At 42.3% G+C, this 21,933-nt stretch overlaps 1 protein-coding gene across 1 annotated transcript in view; it reads left to right on the top strand.

The window, feature by feature from the left end:
* LOC134342855 (disheveled-associated activator of morphogenesis 2) overlaps positions 1–21,933 on the top strand; it is a 160,546-nt gene that overhangs the window by 93,158 nt on the left and 45,455 nt on the right. Inside the window, exons 10-11 of the mRNA XM_063041495.1 lie at positions 12,901–12,991; positions 21,150–21,236. Coding sequence (XP_062897565.1) covers positions 12,901–12,991; positions 21,150–21,236 — 178 coding nt within the window. The remainder of the gene's footprint in view (positions 1–12,900; positions 12,992–21,149; positions 21,237–21,933) is intronic.

Raw genomic sequence — 21,933 nt, 5'->3', positions numbered from 1 at the left:
AGCTGCTTCCAGTTCTTGGTGTCAACAGCTCAGAGAAGCTACCTTGAACTAAACACATTGATGCAATCACAAAGAAGGCACACTAGCGCTTCTACTTCATTAAAAGTTTGAGGAGATTTTGTGCGTCACCAAAGCCTCAGAGTCAGAATCGTGTTATGTCATGAAATTTGTTATTTTACAGCAGTAGTACAGTGCAAGACAGAAAAATTACTCTATTACAAAATAAATAAATAGTACAAAGGCAGTTCAGAAATCTTATACAGGTGGAGAAGAAGCTGTTCTTAAAATAGTCTCCAGTACCTCATCGTGCAAACTTCTATAGATGCACGGTGGAGCGCATTCTGACAGGGTCGCATCACAATCTCCATTGTACAGCATTGCAGGAGGCTGTAGAGTTGTAAACTCCACCAGTTCCATCAAGGGCACAACTCTGCCCACCATCGACAACATCTTAAAAAGTGGTGCCTCAAGAAGGTGGTATCTGTCATTAAAGACCTTCACGATCTGGAATATGCTCTCTTTGCTTTACTAATGTTCATGTGGAGGTAAAGGACACTGAAGGTGCACACTCACCATTTTAGGAACAGCTTCTTCCACACCACCATCAGATTTCTGAATGGTCCATGCACAATACCTCATTATTTGTATTTTGATCTATTTATTTATTTTGTAGCCTATAGCAATTTTTATTTCTTACAGTGTATTGTTGTGGCAAAACAATACATTTCACAATATAATACAATGAGAATGAGCTAAAAGTCCTTTTCAAGCTGAATCCTAATCTTATTCAGCGAGCTGGAATGAAAATCAAATCGTTTAAAAACCTTTGTGTGTCACAGTTCCCATTGAGATGCTGGACTGCGTAGTGGGGGAGAGAGTTCATAAGAAGCTGGGGCTGAGGGCAGTCAGGACAACCTGCATGCCGCGGTTCCCGAGGAGATGTTGGATCGTGCGTAGTTTCTTATTGTTCAGTTAGAGCAGTGGGGATCCCAGGCAGGATGGTGGAATGCTCCTGTTGTGGGATGTGAGAAGGCAGGAAGACCTCCAGTGTCCCTGATGACTGCAGCTGCAAGAAATGCATCCAGTTGCAGCTTCTTTCAGACCGTGTTATGGTATTGGAGCTGGAACTGGATGAACTCCGGACCATTTGTGGGGGTGGGGGGTGCTGAGTGGTTGATCGGCAGGATTTACAGAGAGGTAGTTACACTCAAGTTTCAGGACATGAGTAACTGTGTGACCATCAGGAGACTGAAAGGGGATTGGCTGGCAGTGCAGAATATCACTGTAACCATTCTCCTCAACAACAGGTATATTGCTTTGAATATTGTTGGAGGCAATAACCTAGCAAAGGAAAGCCACAGCTGTCAGGTCTCTGGTACTGAGTCTGGCTCTGTGGCTTAGCAGGGAAGGTGGGGGGCAAAGAGGCAAGCGGCAGTGATAGGGGACTCATTGATTAGGGGAACAGGCAGGAGGCTTTTTTTGGATGAGAATGAGATTCCTGGATAGCATGTTGCCTCTGAATGAGTCCACAGCATTCTTAAGTTGAAGGATGAACAGCCAAAAGTCATGGCCCAACGTGGTACCAATGACAGGAGTAGGAAGGGTAACAAGATATTGCAAGGCAAGTTCAGGGATTTAGGTGTTAAGCTAAAGGACAGAGGGTGGTGAGAGGGAGGAATAAATTGCCAGCAGAAGTGGTGTTGATTTCAAATTTTAAGAGAAATTTGGATAGGCACATGGATGGGAAGGGTTTGGAGGACTATGGCCCGAGTGCAGATCGATGGGACTAATAGTCTGGCACAGATTAGATGGGATGAAGGATCTGTTTCTGTGCTGAGGTGTTCTATGACTCTGTTGTGGCACGAGAATAATGCTTATGCCATGCCTGATCTTACTAGGAAACAAATGCAAGTAAACATATTCAAACAGTTTACAGGAATACAAGATGAGTGATGCTTGAAATAGATAGCTTGACAGAGCTTTTAGTGAGGATTTTACAAGATGACCATTGTCTGTGGGTCAATTCCAAAAGTACATAAGCCTTCATAATGAAGGCTAAGAAATTGAGGGCAAGTGAAATCTAAAGCAGAGATACCTTAACACTAGGATTGTTGAAGTTTTGCTCAATGATCCCAAAGCCATGATAACAATTCCAAATAGAGCAAGGAATTATATTATCTGTTGTGTCTGTACACAACCACATATCAATAAAATAAAAGCACACATGCAGGAAATAGCTTTAACTAGTGTATTCACATTGCAATGAGAGAGACAACAATGTGTATGTGTAGACAACAGCGCAAGAGCAGACAAAAGATCAATATATCATGCTAAGTGGAGGGGGGGTCATTGTTCTGAAATAAATAAATCCATATATTATATTACTTTTTCCCTGTAGATCTGTTGTACTGATGGTTGAAATTTTGACGTTGGGGACAAGTATTCAATGGAATTCCAGTGTACACCGGGTTTTGCAAGAAAAAAGTGTTTCATGTGTTACTTCCCAAATTTTAACAGTTCTGCTAATGAAACAGCTGCAGAATTCATGAATTATGGCAATTAACAAACAGTGAAATAGAGATACTTTAATATTCTTCCAAACCTGCTAACAAGCCATTTGGTCTTAATAAATTTTGATCTTTCTCTTCAGAAAGGGGATGCATAATATTAGCAGGAAATTATTTGTTATCATAAATACATAGTGTGTTTGGGTAATTGTGGAGATTGTAGTCGAATAACAGTTGCATTAATAGAAGGAATCAAGAGGCCGCTTTTGACTGGAAATTCTGTGTCCTCCATTCAACAAACAGGAGAAAGAGTCTAAAAAATGAGCTTTAATTTAAGGAAAAGCACAAAAAATTATGCATATTGCAAAGAGAAATATAAGGCATGTGAACACATTAAAAATTGCATTCTCCAAATGTATGCAATGGATATAATCTTCAGACGAGCATAACAAGTATCTATCAAATAGAACAGACCTATTTTGCAGATTGTATAAAACAATGATTGCAGAGCAAGTCAGTGTGTCTTAGAGTCCAGTTTTCTTGTAACGAAGAAAAACAAGTGGCCTGTAGACCTATAGATATTTGCGTATGTGAGGAAATGTTATTAGAGTTATTGACCACATATAAAATGGCAAAAGTTTAATTGAATAGTTCTTAATGTATCATAATTGTTACATAGTATATCAATTTGTTTTCCTTGGATTTGACTGAAATATCAGCACGTCACAAATCACAAATCAGTACTGAATGTGAGGAACAACAGGAATTCTGCAGATGCTGGAAATTCAAGCAACACACATCAAAGTTGCTGGTGAACGCAGCAGGCCAGGCAGCATCTCTACCTCTTCCTGGAGATGCTGCCTGGCCTGCTGCATTCACCAGCAACTTTGACGTGTGTTGCCTGCATGTGAGGATATCATTGTGCAAATATGGTAGATTTTTGGTACATTCACATACATAAGTTTAGAACTGAAAGATGCTAGTTCTGATCAATTTGACAAAGCATAATGTGAACTATTAAAACTCGAGTTAGGTAAGGATAGATTTTATCAATGTCTAGTACGGAGGCCTTCTATAGTGAATGATAACCTAAACACATTGATGTCTCTGAATTAAATAGGAATACTGTTTTTAATGGGTCATTGTTTAAACACTTAGTAGGTTGTTAAACCGGGAAGACCGCTTGTTGCGCTTGGCAAATGAAGGAGGTTGGCATTATTTGGAAGACACAACCATTCAATTACGTCTGCCACATGAGCACAAAGCAACACCAGCACAACTGCAGGGGAGTTCCCAGTAATCTGCATGCGCTCTTCGGGAAGTCATCGTATTTTGCACTTTGCTGCTAATGTTATTTTCATGATGTTGAAAAGATGCAGGTAGTTTCCCATTGTCTAACAAAAAATGCAAAACGGAACAAGTTACCAATGAACAACTATGCTGTGATTATCAGTGTACCTAAATGAAAACAATTGGGCGGGGCCAACTTTTGTTGGTAGAAATGGATATTTATTCATGTTCCAATTAGTGGTGACCAATCAGATTCCTATCCTATTTGTAAATGAAAATTACCTTTGATGGTTTGACAAACAGCTGGAAAGTTCATTTGCCATATACGTTGATATCTATGATGTTCTTCATCTCCACTAGTATCGCATTTAGATATATTCTTGAACCTGAAGGCCCTCCTTCATCGGCTTAATAGTAAGTCTGTGCCTTTTCCAGAGAACCCATAGTTGTAATGTTATTGGATTAGTAATCCAGAGATCATCCTTTATATCCTAACTCCACTGATAGGAAATTTATATTCAGTAATTTAAATAAATCAGGAATTTAATAACAATAGCATCAATTATTGCACAAAACTAAGGCATTATTATGATGCACAAACAAGAGAAATTCTGCTGATGCTGGAAATCCAAGCAACACGCTCAAAATGCTGGAGGAACTCAGCAGACCAGGCAGTATCTATGGAAAACAGTTCCAATCACACAGTCTTTTTTCTTTTCCATACTCTTTTTCTGATGGTACTTTTTTCCATAGTTGCTGCCTGGCCTGCTGAGTTCCTCCAGCACTTTGTGTGTGTGTTGCATTATTATGATATCTTTTTTCACTTAGTCCCTTGAAAAATAAAATCTGCTGTTCTTGCCCATTCAGCCATTGAATGGAGCGAAAGCAATGTGGTTGATTCTGAACTGCTCAAGTGTAGATGCGAAGTTGGAGAGTAAGTGCTAGCCTTACCGGTAAAATACCTACATCGTTTGAATGATTAAATCCTACTACAGCCACCTTACCTTGTGGAGTGAAACCTGTTGTGAGCCATATAGCTTCTTTGCCCTTGGATTGAGCTTTCATCATGCTCTGCCTTGAAATGGTCCAGAATTTCTAAACGTGCATCTATTCCGAAATGTCCACTGTCCTCAATGTTCATCAAAATACATTTAATTTTTTAATCCTTGTTCATGGCAAAACTATACTTAAATGTGACTGGAACCTCATTCTTTGCTAAGGTGTTAAAGAGAGCCAGTATTTGTTATTGGTAGTACTTTTAGCCATGTATCAATGAGGATGGGTATGTGGGAAACGGACCTGTGCTCACTATGTGTACTCCAATCAACTGGCTCAGGCATGGTCAGAATTTGCAAAGGGACACCAACCTAGAATACCAGGTGCAGTAGACTCAAGAAAACAACATTATTCAACCAGAATATTGAATCAATGTCTGAACAAGAATTTCAATCTCATTGCTTATGTGTAAACAAAAGGTGTAACAGTAGTTAGCTTTATAGCCTTCTCTTCAGTTAGCTTTAAAACCTTCTCTTCCACTCTAGTATCCCCTTTACATTAAATCCTGAAATAATGGAATATCTAATTACTTTCCATTTGTGAAGAAATCCTTAAACATATTTTCCTATTTGCATGACTCTCACCAAAGACATCACATTCTACATCTTGCTGTTGCATTTCATTTCCATGAGACTGAAGAGAATGATTGAAGCATAATGATTGTGTACTTCTATCGCACAATGAAAGATTAATTAGCACTTTCACAAATTTCTACTGCCTGACACCTGCCCACAAAGGAATATAGTGTACCGTTAAAACCATTTTTTTAACTTTTTACCTAATTAATTTTTAATGTATGATGTAAGCTGAATACGTTTAAAGCCCATGAGATACAATTGATATCCAATTTATAAAGGAAATTACAATTCGCCTGTGACTTTGCTTATGAGTATTCAGAGCAACCGTGTTATCAGATATAAATTGTGTCCCCCAGGTCAATCTAATGTTTTCATTATACATATTAAGGCAACAGCATATGAAAAATACTGTAATAGTGAAAATAAGCTTCCTATAATTTCACGTTCAATGCAAGTGCACGAAGAATCTCCTGACAGCTGCTTGCTGGTTTCATAAATAACAAAGTGTACTTGCAGCCTCTTCTCCAAAAAGCTTGTTGCGCACAGCGGAAGACCTTTAAGAAGTTGCAGAAATATAAAGAAATTGGTTAGAGTCAAAATTTAATCTTCCAGCTCCTGAATGTAGAGCAGCAACAGAAAGTGGTAACAAATCCCAGCCCAAAAGATGCTCACTTCTCTCCATTGGCCTCCTGAATAGCAACTAGAATTGTTCAGCATCGGCCCTGAGTGGCAGAACGGAATGCTGGTACAAGAATCACCCCTGGTAATAATGATCTGTGAGGCAACGGAGAAGCTGTATGTACCAACAAGTAACTTTTATTGTCTCAACTAAGAAGCATGTGGGTCCATAAGCTAACTACCTGTGTACACCCCACTAGAATCCCTGACACTCCATGAACCGTCAGTCAAGTGTAGCCCCCCTGGCCAGCCTCAGGGTCGCTCGGCTTGCTGTCATCTAGGGAAACAGCCCTCGGCCCAGCCAAACTGGGTAATTAGTTTGTGTGGATGCTGTGTGATGTACCCCACCCCACCCAAAGAACAGACAACACACCAGATACGATTAGATGATTTACAGTTTATAGATATTACTGGAACTATATAATTAATAGAGATTAAAATATAAAAGGAAAATAAAAGGCGCCACACTTATCAAAGTTCAATCTCTTTGTGCACAAACAGTTGGAGCTCAGGACCCTTCTTCTTCACTCTGCGACCACTTGGACCACCTCGACCTGCCGCCTGGGACCAACAACAATGGTTGACCAGACGCTCCACCCGAGTCCGTCTCCATCTCCTCTCCTTGCCGAATGCCCCACTCGGGGACCGACCCCGTTAGCGGACTCACAGCACCTGGTCCATCCTCTGTCTCTCTCTCCCACCTTCTCCCCCAAAAACCCGCACATACAATATCTTCAAATACACCAAAAACATAACAACTATCCCAATTGATTCATAACATATTCTTATCACACTCTAACCCAAAACAAGCTGATAGCGCAAGAACTTTCTCAGCGTTTAACATAACAAAGAAGCATTCCCAAGTATAACATAACAAAGAAGCCATTTTAATTAGCTTATGCAGTAACATAAAAGGCAAAACCCCCTTACAGAAGAGAAAAGGTATTACTGGGGAAGGGGGTCCACACTAGCCAGGCATTCCTTGTGGATCAGCCTCTACGTGTCCGTGGAGTCCTCCTGTTCTACGATGGTTGTTCTCTGGTTGCTGGAAAGTTATTGCCCCCAGCACACTTGAAGCATCTGCTTTTATAACTATTTCTTACCAATTCAAATATTGCATTCTAGTGTCATTGGCTGCAGGTCATGTGTCTGACCTTTTACACCTTGTTATTGGTTCTGCACCAGGCTAGCATCCATTTATTACCTTCTTCCCGGCAAGTAACAATCGGTAATTTATGGCTCATTGTTTTCAATCAGCAATGAGCTTGATTCATGCAGAACGGATACTGACTCCAACAATCAGAAGCCTGCATGTTATATCCAACCAATAAACATCTCACAAATAACTCTTATCTGGAAATTATCTCTAGTCCAAAAGGTTACCTGAGGCATGATTATGTCTACTTGAAAACACTGATCAAGCCAAGCAACTAACATACAAAATGGAGAACCCAGTCTTCTTCATAAAATGGCAGCCTCCATTTCCTCATTCACGTGAGAATAAAGGCAATTGATCCGTCTGCTTCCACTGCCTTCGATTCATTCGAGTTCACCGATTTGCAGACTGTAGTTCTTTCTGGTCAGCAATGCATAGGTAATCCACAACCACCACTTTATTAAAAGCAATAACTGGGACCATTCACCCTTTAAATGCCTACTTCTACAAATATCATATTCATAGTCATAGTTATAATCATACTTTATTGATCCCGGGGGAAATTGGTTTTCCTTACAGTTGCACCATAAATAATAAATAGTAATAAAACTGTAAATAGTTAAATAGTAATATGTAAATTATTTATGCAGGAAATAAGTCCAGAACCAGCCTATTGGCTCAGGGTGTCTGACCCTCCAAGGGAGGAGTTGTAAAGTTTGATGGCCACAGGCAGGAATGACTTTCTATGACGCTCTGTGTTGCATCTCGGTGGAAAGAGTCTCTGACTGAATGTACTCCTGTGCCCACCCAGTACATTATGTAGTGGATGGGAGACATTGACCAAGATGGCATGCAACTTAGACAGCATCCTCTTTTCAGACACCACCGTCAGAGAGTGCAGTTCCATCCCCACAACAGCACTGGCCTTACGAATGAGTTTGTTGATTCTGTTGGTGTCTGCTACCCTCAAACTGCTGCCCCAGCACACAACAGCAAACATGATAGCACTGGCCACCACAGACTCGTAGAACATCCTCAGCATCATTCGGCAGATGTTAAAAATATATGTTCTCAGTGGAATCGGCAGTGGAGATACAGCACTAGGTTGTTCAGGAATTGCCAGCAATTGAACCTAATATTTAATGATAATTTCTTGCATTAAGTGGAATTTTTAAATGTGATTTTGGAACATGGAGAGTGATATGACACTTAGGCTGGGGAATGTGCTCAAGCAACCCATACCAGTGAGAGAGTTTCACTGTAGGAATGATGCTATTTGTATTTTTCAAAGGTTTGGATTTTTAAAATTGATTTTCCTGAATGCCTTTAAGTAATACTGGATGTTTTAGCCACTTAAAAATAATGTGAGCATTTTTAGTAGCAAATAACCCTCACTGGTGTTTGTGTATTTTGAAAATAGTGATAGCCGTGACCACTATATAAAGTGGATGTCTGGCTTAGCCAGTTTTTGAATTCTTTTCAAGTGCTTTGTGGATGGGATTTAGGATTTGTATATTCACTATATCCCATACACAGCCCCAGTCTCCAACACCCAAATTCCCACTGCCCCAGGCACAAAACTTTAACATTAATGATGTGGTAGCTTTTGAAGTGGAAGTTGATGCCACTGTGTACATACATCTATTGATGCCTCTGGACACATCTTCAGTGATGTTCCTGGAATCATCGGGTGTTTCGGGTCTTCCAACATCATACAACCTCCTCTAGGTGACCCAGCTGGGGCTGATCAGACCCCAGCTTGTGTCCAGATGGCTAGCTACTTATGACTCCATGGCTCCCGTCTTTTGAGCCACAGCCATCTTGAGGCCCTCTCTGCCGCATCGGTGGTACTGTGGATGGCTCTCCTCTTCCTCTCTCCCTCGATGCCCAAAGTGCTGAAGGCTCTAACTAAAGAACGGGCTACGAATCCCCTACAACCAACCTCCACTGGGAGACACCTCGCTCTCCATCCAGCCTGCTGACAGTTGCTGACCAGTCCTGTGTACTTGGAGAGCTTCCTTTCAAAGGCCTCTTCCAAGCCAGCTTCCCATGGGACTGTCAGCTCCAGCAGGACCACTTGCTTAGTAGACTCAGACACTAGGACAATGTCTGGTCACAGAGTGGTGGCTGCGTTATGGTTGGGGAACTTCAGCTGTCCTTCAAAGTCCACCAACAGCTGCCAGTCCCTTGCAGAGGTCAGGATGCCCGCAGATGTTCTTTTGGCAGGTATTGGCTGCTCCCCAGCTCTGACAAAGGCAATGGTCTGCTTGGAGGGGCGGGACCGCTTCGCCCACTCAACTCCTGCGCTGACGGTTTCAGCGATGGTCTTCAGGACCTGATCATGCCTCCACCTGTACCGTCTCTCACCAAGTGCCCTTGCGCAGCCGCTGAGGATGTGCTCCAGGTTTCCTTGCTTGGAGCACAGTGGGCACGCAGATGATTCTGCCTTGCCCCATGTGTGCAGGTTTGATGGGCTTGGAAGCACATCGTACACTGCCTGGATGAGAAATTGGATGTGGTGTGGTTCGGCTTTCCAAAGATCAGCCCAGGTCACTTTCCTCTCAACCGCATTCTCCCATCTTGTCCAAGCTCCTTGTTGCTTCATTCCCACCGCCTTGCAGGCTCTCATCTCCTCCACTACTGCTCTCACCTCCTCTGGAACTAGACGAGGCCTTTCCTTCACTCTGGTGTCCATTTGGGGAGTTGGAAAGGATCCTAGCCCAGCTCAGCCTCGTGTGACCACTCCCACCAGCCTCCTGTGACGCAGCCTCGCCTCTGCCTCCTGAACAGCTTCCTCTGCCCTCCACTTCCTGCCAATACTTACTTGGATCCCTGCTCTAGCCACCTTCGGGTCACTTGAGTCCCTATACTGTAGCACGTCTCTGGCTCTTGTTACCTTGAATTCTTCCTCCAAGGATTTGAAGGGCAGTTGCAGTTTGTTGTGGTGTCCATAGAGTGCGATGCTGCTCAGGCTCTTTGGCAGCCCCAGCCATCTCCTGAGGTGGTTGCTAACCCTCCTCTCTAAGGTTTCGACTGTCGAGATCGGAACTGCATAGACGAGGAGGGGCCACAGGATTCTGGGAAGAATGCCATGCTGATACACCCAGGCTTTAAACTTCCCAGGTAGGCCAGACTTGTCCACAGATTTCAGCCAGCCATCCAACTTGGTGTAGGTTGCCTGAATGGATGTTGTGTCCCTTAAAGAGCTGTCAAAAACTTTGCCTAAGCTCTTGACTGGCTTTTCTGTGATGGTTGGGATGGCTGTGTCTGCGATGCTGAACCGGAACTTGTTCTCCACCTTCCCTTTCCTCAGCATCATCGATCTTGATTTGGCAGGTTTGAAATGCATCTGGGCCCACTCTACCAGCTTTTCGAGCCCCTGCAGAATCCACTGGCAGCCTGGGACTGTTTCTGTGGTGACCGTGAGGTCATCCATGAATGTCCTGATAGGTGGTTGCTGTTGAGTGGAATTCATTCTGGGCCCTCTGCACTCTGGTTCAGCAGACTTAGTGAGCATGTTCATGGCTAGGGAGGGCAGTGTCACTGAGATAGTGCACCCTGTGATGATGCCGACCTCCACCTTGTGCCAGGTCGATGTAATTGCTCCTGAAGAGACCCCCATCCTGAAGTTGCTGTAATAATCAGCGATAAGGTCTCTGATTCTGCTGGATGTGATATTCGGTCAGTGTGAGCTGCACCAGCTTGTGCGGAATGGAGCCATATGCATTTGCCAGGTCGAGCTACAAGACTGACAGGTTGCCCTTGTTCTCTCTGGCCTCCCTGATGAGCTGTGTCAGCTCACCGATGTGCTCCAGACAGCCCAGCATCCCTGAAATGCCACCCTTCTGGACTGATGTATCAATATAGGTGTTCTTTGCTAGGTAGGTGCACAGTTGATTAGAAACGACACTGAAGAAGATCTTCACCTTGACACACAGCAGGGAGATGATGTGAATCTGGGTGACATTTTCCTCCTTCGGGATCCACACCCCTTCAGCCACTCTCCACTGTTCTGGGATCTTCCACCTTCTCCAGAAGATTCTCAGGATCTTCCACAGACGCAGCAGGAGTTTGGGGCAGTTCTTGTACACTTTGTACGAGGTGTTGCTTGGTCCTGGAGCCGAGCTTGCCCTTGCTTTGCGGACGACCTCTCTGACTTCTTTTAGTTGCAGCTCTGACACGTCGAACTGCACATCCGGTTCAGGTGGGTCTATTAGGGTGTCGCACTCTTCCAACTCCTGCTCTCTTTCAGGATCATTATATATCTTCTTCAGATGTTGGTCTATGTCTTCCTGCGAACAGGCCAGTTTCCCACTGCGCTTCTCCCCCAGCAACTCCTTGGTGAACTTGAAGGGGTTGGCGATAAAGGCAGCACGTTTTCAAGCTCTTTCACAACGCCGCCTCCGATGCCACTCTGCCCAGCGGAGGACCCTGATCTACTTTCGTAGTATGCACATCAGCTGGGCCAAGCCAATGCGCTCCTCTTCTCCTGCCTCCTTGTATTGGGACTTCAGCGCTTTCATCTCCTGCCTGATGTTGTGGATCCTCAATGCTCTTTGGTTCTTCGAGTAAGATGTTTTGGAGACTTCCTTCTCCTCTTCTCTGAACCGTTCAGCTGCGATACTGACAATAATTGTTGTCATAGCTTGCAGCTTCCTATCAACCCCTCCCTTCGCCGTTGCCTCCAGAATTTGGTTAACATCTTCATCAAACTGCTTCCACAGTGAAGTCATGTTAGCCTCAGGCCATTTGATCCGCCTCCTGTTAGACTTCATGTTAGAGGGATTAGTTTGCAACACTTGGAGGTTCCAGGCACTATGGGGTGACTCCGGGCCTGGCCCTTCCTTCGTCTCACCAGGTTGGACACCTGCGCGTTGTGCTGCTCCTGCTCCCGCCAAACACTTCATCCTCGCTTGGTGGATCTTCAAGCCGCGATCGTTCTTGCAGATTTTGCCACATGCACATTGCTTCCTCATCGTCGTTTGTTCATTGCCTGGGTCTGATGTCGTTGTGTCCATCCGACTGGGGTGCTCATCCTCCCTCCCTCTCGGGCACCCCTGGGGGTATCTTTCCCTTAGATTCATTGTAGCTTTTGTGGGGGTCCTCCTCTCAGAGGACACAGATTGGGTTGCCAGCCCGTTCTGCCCTGGTTACTGTCTCTCTGGGCTGTCACTGACTCTCCAGTCGTCACCACTCTTTTGCGGTTGTCACCCAGTCTTTCCTGGTTGTCATTGATGAACTCACTCAATCAGTATAAGATAGGCAAAGACATTTTTCTGTGACTGAGGTGTCCAGCACTGGCAGTAACATTTAATGTGCAGATTCACAGCATTTTTTAACACTTCCTTCCAGTCAAATTCCATGGCAGGTACATACATGATTAACACAAAGCTAATGCATCATGGTTAATAATTCGATGTCAACTGAAATCACTTAATCAATATTCTTCGTGTATTTAATCTCTCTTGTAACATCACACTGTAAAAAAACTGAAATTAATGGGCAGGTTTGGAAATTTATTCTGGGCTACTTTCAATCTTATTTTTTGTGTTTTGTAAGTTTGGCTGTTTGTTATGGGTAGGTTGATTAATTACATTTCAGAAATATAATATGAGCATTTCTAATAAATTGTCAGGTACATCCCCACACCAAATGATATTCAAAAATACAACGCGTACAAAGGCTCTCAGTCTGATCTCCATATTGTCGACCAATACATGATGGAGGTAAGTGGTCTTATGTAACCCTGTGGTATCTCATACAAGTTAAGTTTCCCAACAAATGTTTAATTTCAAAATTGATTGTACATTACAAGAAGAATCAGAAAATTGTTTGTATCACTGGAATCTTACTGTCAGGGACTTACCTTATTGTTATCACTCATCTTATTGAGACAGTGCTGACTGATTATTAGTCAATTTCTTGAGCTCTTATTTCTCTCTCAATAATTGAGAGGAGCAAGGTATAAGCTTCAAAGGGTTACTTTTCTTGGAAACTTTCTTTTATTACTAAATTATTTCTTGGACGCAGAAGCAGGTTTTATGTTATCTCTACCACATGCAGGAATACATAACTTACTGTAGGTTATTTTAATGAAATTTGGACAAGTGCTAATTTAGGGGGAGAAGGTGGTAAAACTGGGTGTTTTCTCTGAAGTATTCCCATGTGGAATTGATTTTTGCCCCAAATGCACATGAAAATTAGTTATATCCCAAATGGATCACAGTTGTGCTTATTTGAAGATACGTCATACATTTTGAAAGCTCATTCAGCCTTTTTGAGTCGTGAATGAGCTTTCGGGAATGACATGCTTTCACTTCAGAACTACAAAGAATGATGCATGCCTCATTGAATGTTACTTTGGAATGTTGCCTAGGAAACTTGGTCACAATCTCCTGATTTGTATTTGTTTTTGGGTCTTCTCAAAACAGCCACTTTTGAAAAGTACCACCGTTCTTGCAGGCCCCAGTGTGTGCCAAGAACTCCATTCAGATTGATTCCCTTATATGCTACTTCTGTTCCCAATCTATAGTACAAACACCAACAACTCACCACAATCCTCTGATAACACCCAACCCTTGTAGTCACTTGATCACTTCAGTGGTGAGGAAGATGTTGGAGTTGATCGTTGAGGATGTGGTTTTGGAGTATTTGGAGGTACAGGATAAAATAGGACAAAGTCAGCATGGTTTCCTTAAGGAAAATTCTTGCCTGACAAATCTGTTGGAATCATTTGAGGAAATAACAAGTAGGAGAGATGAAGGAGAATCAATAGATGTTGTGTACTAGGATTTTTAGAAGGCCTTTAACAAGGTGCTGCACATGAGGCTGCTTAATAAGATAAGAGCGCATGGTATTACAGGAAAGATACTCGCATGGATAGAGCATTGGCTGATGGGCATGAGGCAAAGAGGGTGGAACAAAGGGAGCTTTTACTGATTGGCTGCTAGTGACCAGTGGTGTTTCACAAGGGTTGGTGTTGGGACCGCTTCCTTTTACATTGAATGTCAATGATTTGGGTGGTGGATTTGTTGGCTTTGTGGCCAAGTTTGTGCATGTTACGGTGATAGGTGGAGGGCCAGGAAGTATTGAGGAAACAGGGAGACTGCAGAAAGACTTAGACAAATTAGGAGAATGGGAAAAGAAGTGGCAGATGGAATACAGTGTCAAAAAGTATATGGTCATCCACTTTGGTGAAGGGATAAAAGAATCAAAGAATAAAAATTTTCTAAATGGGGAAAAAAATTCAAAAATCTGAGGCACAAAAGGACTTGGAGTCCTCGTGCAGGATTCCCTAAAGGTTAATTTGCAGGTTGAGTCTGTGATGCGGAAGGCAAATGCAATGTTAGCATTCATTTTGAGAGGACTAGAGTATAAAAGCAAGGATGTAATTTTGAGGCTTTATAAAGCAATGGTGAGGACTTGCTTGGAGTATTATGACTAGTTTTGGGCTCCTTATTTAAGAAAGGATGTGTTGATGTTGGAGAGGGCTCAGGGAAGGTTCACAAGAGTGATTCCAGGAATGAAAGGTTTACCATTTGAGGAACGATTGATGATCAGATGCTGCAGAGATATTCGCAGGTGTAGTTTTATTCTCTATTTCAAAGTGTGCATAAAAGGCATTGAGCCCATCTGGGAGTGAAGCATCACAGCTATTTATGATGTTAGGCTTCGCCTTCTTGGACGTAATGGCCTGCAAACCAGTTGGCAGGAGATGTTTGGAATTTTCTTGCAGCAGCAGCAGTTTATGCCAGAACACTTTGTAATCTGAAATTTATAGATATTATTAATTGAAGGTATCATGGAATTTATGGAAAAAGGTAGCTCTGAAAGCCTGGAAATATTAATCGCACAGGATATCAGCGACTCACCAACTTACAGAATTTTCAAAAGGATCTTTGTAATAAATTCCCCAATGCAAACCATTTTCTCTTTGCATTTGCAAACAACAATACAGACCACTTAAAGTTCTATTCAAGAGGCTCAAAGGAACATCTAAACAAGCCTGATGCATTTTGGAAACAAGTCCTGTGGACTGATTAAGTTACAATAGAACTTTTTGGCCGAAATGAGCAAAGGTATGTTTGGAGAAAAAAGGGAGCAGAATTTCATGAAAAGAACACCTCTCCAACTGTTAAGCATGGGGGTGGATCGATCATGCTTTGGGCTTGTGTTGCAGCCACTGGCACGGGGAACATCTACTGGTAGAGGGAAGAATGAATTCAATTAAATACCAGAAAATTCTGGAAGCAAACATCACACCGTCTATAAAAAAGACAAAGATGAAAAGAGGATGGCTTCTACAACAGGATAATGATCCTAAGCACACCTCAAAATCCACAATGGACTACCTCAAGAGGTGCAAGCTGAAGGATTTGCCGTGGCCCTCACAGTCCCCCGACCTAAACATCATCGAGAATCTGTTTTAGACCTCAGAAGAGCAGTGCATGCAAGACGGTCCAAGAATCTCACAGAACTAGAAGCCTTTTGCAAGGAAGAATGGGCAAAAATCCCCCAAACAAGAATTGAAAGACCCTTGGCTGGCTTCAAAAAGCATTTACAAACTGTGATACTTGCCAAAGGGGGTGTTACTAAGTACTGCTATGCAGGGTGTCCAAACTTTTGCTTCGGACCCTTTTCCTTTTTTGTTATTTTGAAACTGTAAAAGATGGAAATAAAAAAGTTTTCTTGATTAAAATATTAAAGAAATGTGTCATCTTCGACTTTATGCCTTTTGGAAATCAGGTCATCTTTTACTCGCTTAGATATTCACAGTAACAGAAATTTTGACCAGGGGTGCCCAAGCTTTTGCATGCCACTGTATAGCAACATATGTGGTATCCTGGAGGAACTCAGCTGAAAAAATACAGGACAGATGAAGGGTCTCAGCCCGACATGTCCATTGTTCATTTCCCTCTGTAGACTCTGGCCTTCTGAGTTGCTCCAGCATTGAGTATGTTGTTGATCCAAATTTCCAGTATCAGCAGTTTGTCTTGTGCCATACTACACTGGTGATTACATAATTATAGTGTCCCATTGATACATTAATTTTGTGGGCGACCTGAACGGACATTAATAACACTAAGCACACCTGTGGTTTAATGCACCAAAAATAAGCGCATTCCAAATTCTAGACAACAATGTTCAAGTATCAACCAGCCATGATTTAATTGAATAACAGAGTAGGCTTAAAGGATTAAACAAACTTCTCCCTGTTCCTGGGTTGTGGGGGATGAGGCCCATTAGAACATAAATACCAGAGCTGGGGCTTCTGGTCATGTTATCTTTTTTTAGAGTCGTAGAAAAGTGCAGCATAGAAACAGGCCCTTTGGCCCATCTAGTCCACGCTGAGCCATTTAAACTGCCCGATCCCATCGACCTGCTCTGGGACCATAGCCCTCCATACCCCTACCATCCATGTACCTACCCAAAATTCATTTGTGCTGGCAGCCCGTTCCACACTCTCGTGACCCTCTGAGTGAAGAAGTTTCCCCTCATGTTTCCAGTAAACTGTACACCTTTCAGCCTTTAACACATGACTTCTGGTTATAGTTCCACCAAATCTCAGTGGAAAAAGCCTGCTTACTTTTACCCTATCCATACCCCTCATAATTTTGTTTACCTCCATGAAATCTTCTACGTTCCAAGCAATAATGTCCTAACCTATTCAATCTTTCCTTATAACTCAGGTCCCCCAGACCCAGTTACATACTTGTAAATTTTCTGTGTACTTTTTCAACCTTATTTACATCTTACTTGTAGGTAAGTTACCAAAAACTGCACACAATGCTCCAAATTAGACCCCACCAATCTCCTATACAACTTCAACATAGCATCTCATCTCCTGCACTCAATAATTTGATTTATGAAGGTTAATGTGCCAAAAGCTTTCTTTAAAAGGTTCAGAGGTTTAAAGGTTCACTTTATTGTCAAAATATGCATGTATAATACAACTTTGATATTTGCCTACTCCAGGTAGCCATTACATACAGAAAGACCATGGGTATTCATGAAAGAAAATACATCAACTTCCCCCCTCCCCAACTGTCACAATAAAGAAAAGAAACAAAGCTCGCAGACCCCAAAATCACCCCCCCGCCCACAGCAAAAAACAACCACAATAACAATCAATGACACATAACAACCCCCGACTCCCTCACTCACAGAAAAGAGCAGTGACAGTGGCGCCAAACCCCCAATCCACCTTCCTACGCACAAAAACTCACAGGTCAACCACCCGCCAACTGTCCATAAGAAAACAGTGAAAACCTGAAGGAAACCAATATAAAGTACATAGGTCTCAGAATATCAGAAATGTCCTTTTTCTGCATAAGTGGAAAGAAGCCTCCTGTAAAGAGTGACCGTTAACCCGGGCCCAAATGCCGCCGATCTGGGACTGAATGTGTCGATCTAGCTACTGACCGTCTCACGCTGAGCCATCACTGACACCCTCTGCATTCACCTTGCTGCTTCAATCTTGCTCACCACTTCAAGTTGGTGTCATGAATGACCCCATGCCTCGCCTCTTGCCTTTCCTATGAGTCAGCTTGTGTCCTTGGACCTTTATGGCCCCGCCGTCTCTGATCTCGACGAGGCAGCTCTCCAGCCACAACACAGTGCTGGATCCTACTTTCAAAATTCAAACTGTACTTTACCGCCTCCAACAGTTTCCATATCACCAACAAGACAACGTCAAAAAGATCAAGCAGAAACCGTGGAAAGAGTGAAATAATTGGAAAGGTTTTCTATCTGGACGATGCCGCTGAAGGAATTGTTGCAATTTAGGACCCTACCTACCCATGACGCCACTTTCAATGGCCTACATTCTCAGATCCCTGTGTTCTAAAGCGCTCCTCAGCGCCCTACCATTCACTGTGTAATCCTACCTGGTTGGTCCTACTGAAGTGCAAAACCTCGCACTTGTCTGCGTTGTTTCATCTGCCATTTTTTCAACCCATTTTTTGCAGACGGTCCAAATGCCACTGCAAGCCGCCATTGCCTTCCTTGCTGTCCACTACACCCCGATTCCTGGTGTAATCTGCAAATTTGCTGACCCAGTTAACCCCATTATCATCCAGATTGTTGAAATAGATGACAAACTACAACAGACCCAGCACCGTTCCATGCAGCTCTCCACTAGTGACAGGCCTTCAGTCAGAGAGGTTACCATCTGTCACCACGTTCTGGCGTCTCCCCCAAAGCTCTCAGTCCAAGAGCTTATTGCCAGAGCTATCACCATTGGAGAAACTTGTGACCAACAAGAATGAGACTGATTGCCAATGCATTTGAAGTAATGGAGTTGTTTTACTGTGTGTTAAAATGAAATTCATCTCAATAGTTTTCACCTTTAAGTGAGATAGCTTTATTCGATGTGAATGAGATTGACAGTGTCTGCTGGCTCCCATCACAGCGTACATCCTTTATAGAATGGTGCAAACTGACACTATGGCAAGATTTCCCCCCTCAGCTTTCTGCTGGTGACACTAACTCATGTTAAAGTATCAATCTAGTTCTCTCAGCTATTGGTTCCTCACTGGACTACACGCTGCTACTGTATAAGACCAAGCAAAAACTTTTTTTGAAGTAGATTGCCAAGCCAGTTTTCTTTCCTAATTTGCGCACTTGCACCTCTTCTAAACTTAGATTACCTTGAACAATCATTCCCCTGGCAGATGATCTCAATTATCCTATCACAGACCTTACATTCTCCCTCTTCACTTTCTCTCATCATTAAACCTGTAGGTTCTTCCATTTTCCGCAGTTCTCTTGAAAATTCACTGTAGGATGGTAGAATGATGCCCCTAGAACACTGCCTCACTGCTCCACCAGCTCACGTTTGATTCTGACCTCTGCTGCTGTTTATGTGGAGTTTGCATGTTCTCCCCATGAACATGTGGATTTCTCCCAGATGCTCGGCTTTCCTTCCACGTCGTTAAAATGAGCAGGTTCATAGACTAATTGGCTTGGTGTAAATTGCTCCAATTGTATAGGTGAGTGGTAAAATATTTCAGGAGTTGATGAAAATGTTGGGTAGGTAATAAAATAGAGGGAGCATGTATGAGTGTTTGATGGTCACTACAGACTCAAAGGGTTGGAAGGCTTTTTTTCAGTGATGTATGATTCTGTAATATGATCTGCAACTTCCTTGGGCAAAACCTGTCTGGTCTTATTTCTATGTCCAGAGGTGATTGGATAAGTATCCAAAGTGGACATTTTTAAGTTTAGAGTGGAAAAGTCTTATACTGGTGATATCATCTCCATTTGTAGTGGCCATTTTGTATATTGGTTGGCAAATGGTGCCACTCCAGTCACCTGGGTTTAATTCTGACTCTGGTTAACACAATATTGTGGGCTGAAGGGCCTGTAATATGCTGTAGATTTTTATGTTCTATGTTCTATCTGTGTGGCGTTTTCCATATTTAGGTTTGTTGAACAAATCAAAGGTGGTGATGAATCAGCATATAGGATGGAGATTGAAAATCTAGCTGAGTGCTACCACAAAAACTACTTCTCCCTCAATGTCAGCAACACCAAAGTGTTGATTATTGACTTTGGGAGGAGGAATTTGTAGTTCTATAAGCCAGTCCTCATCGGGTGATCATAGGTGGAGAATGTCAGCACTTTAAATTCCTCCATGTTATCATTTCAGAGGATCTGTCCTAGACCCAGCACCTAACTGTAATTATGAAGAAAGAATGGCAGTACCTCTACTTCCTTAGAAGTTTGTGAAGATTTGGTATGACATCTAAAACTCTGACAAATGTCTACAGATATGAGTAGAGAGTATAATGACTGGCTGCATCATACCCTGGTATGGAAACACCAATACCCTTGAATGGAAAGTCCTACAAAAAGTAACATATACAGCCCAGTCCATCACAGGTAAAGCCCTCCCGCCATTGAGTACATTGACATGGTTGAGCACATCTACACAGAGCATCCATCTTCAGGGACCCCCACCATCCAGGTTCTGCTATCTTCTCACTGCTGCCATCAGAAGGAAGGCACAGGAGCCTCAGCACTCTCATCACCAATTTCAGAAACAGGTTATTATCCCTCAACCATCAGGCTCTTGAACCAGTAAGGATGACTTCATTCAAATTCACATGCCCAGACACTGAACTGTTCCCTCAACCTCTGGACTCACTTTCAAGGACTCTATCTCACATTCTCAATATCTATTGCTTATTTATTATTATATTTATTTCTTTTCTTTTGTATCTGGACATTTTGTTGTATTTTGCACATTGGTTATTTGTCTGCCCTTTTGTGTGTGGTCTTTCATTGATTCTATCATGGTCTTTGGATTTACTGAGTATGCCTGCAAGGAAACAAATCTCTTGGTTGTACATGATGACATACATGTAGCTTGACAATAAATTAGTTTTGAACTTCTGCCCTTGAACTTTCCATAACTACATAGATTTCACCCGGAGGTACCGATTTCCTCCCACATCTCAAGGATGAGTTGGTGGGTTAATTAACCCCAGTGTAAGGAGATGGCAGATGATCAAGAATGTGAGTGAGAATAGGTTACAGGGAAATAAGTGCAGAAAGAGTCTGCTGGGTTTGGTTTGTGAGCCAGAATCGACACCATAGGCTAAATGGCTTCCTGTATTGTCCAAGGAAAACTATATAATAAATAAAAAAATAACTCAGCTGTCATACTACTATTCAGAAAGTTGCTGATAAGTGTATGTTGATAGGTGGATATCACAGGGTAAGGTATGATGATTCGAATGAATTGCATTCTGTGTGTCAGAATACACAGAATGATGTTAATAAAATTAATATTATTGATGCAGTTATCAATGATATGCATTTAAAGAATTAGATAATAAACTTCTCCATTAGATGCTTATGACAAATATATTTCCTCTACAGATGTGCAACATTCCATATCTGAGCCAGAGACTGGATATTATCCTTGCCCTACGAGAAGTTCCAGAAACTATTGAAGATCTTCAGCCAGTGAGTACAGATGAGCAATGATAATGGAAATGGTCATGATTTAGTAGACTAGTGATGTCTGCAAGCTTGTACTGTTAAAAAAAGATTCATACATGCATCAAACTGTTACTCTGCTTTGTTCTGTTATTTTAAGGGACAAAAATTGCACACATGATCCAGAAGCATAGGGATGGAAATTAAAAATGTCTCTGCTGTTTAACCTATCTTTCAGCTTAATGCTTTGATGGTGACATGTTGCATAAATCTCATCAGAAACCTATTCATTATATCCTGTGGGGTTTATTTGTATGAAACAGGCTTCCTTCCTGCACATGGGCTATTGTGGTTCTGTTGGCAATAAATATCAAAGACAAGGCATTATTTGAATTGGGATAGGACAGTGCTGTGATCGATAACTACTCAATGTCGGGTATCTTCATTGAGAGCATCCTGTACCCCACCTGCAATGAACATGAATTAGAGTACCACCAACTACTTTTGGTAGGTACTGCCTTTCATTAGTGGGAAACTGGAAGATTGGGAAAACTTTAAAAAGCAACAAGGAACCATGAAGTGAGCAATAAAGAAAGGGAAGCTAGATTATGAAATAAATTCGCACAAAATATAAAAATAGATAGTAAAAGTTTTTATAATTATATAAAAAAGAAAAGGGTAGCTAAAATGAATATAGGTCCTTGGAGGATGAGAAGGGGGAATT

Source organism: Mobula hypostoma, chromosome 2 (genome assembly GCF_963921235.1).
Source record: "Mobula hypostoma chromosome 2, sMobHyp1.1, whole genome shotgun sequence".
NCBI classification, from domain to species: Eukaryota; Metazoa; Chordata; class Chondrichthyes; order Myliobatiformes; family Myliobatidae; genus Mobula; species Mobula hypostoma.
The sequence above is the reverse complement of the archived record's forward strand: the minus strand, read 5'-3'. Positions and strand labels throughout refer to the sequence as shown.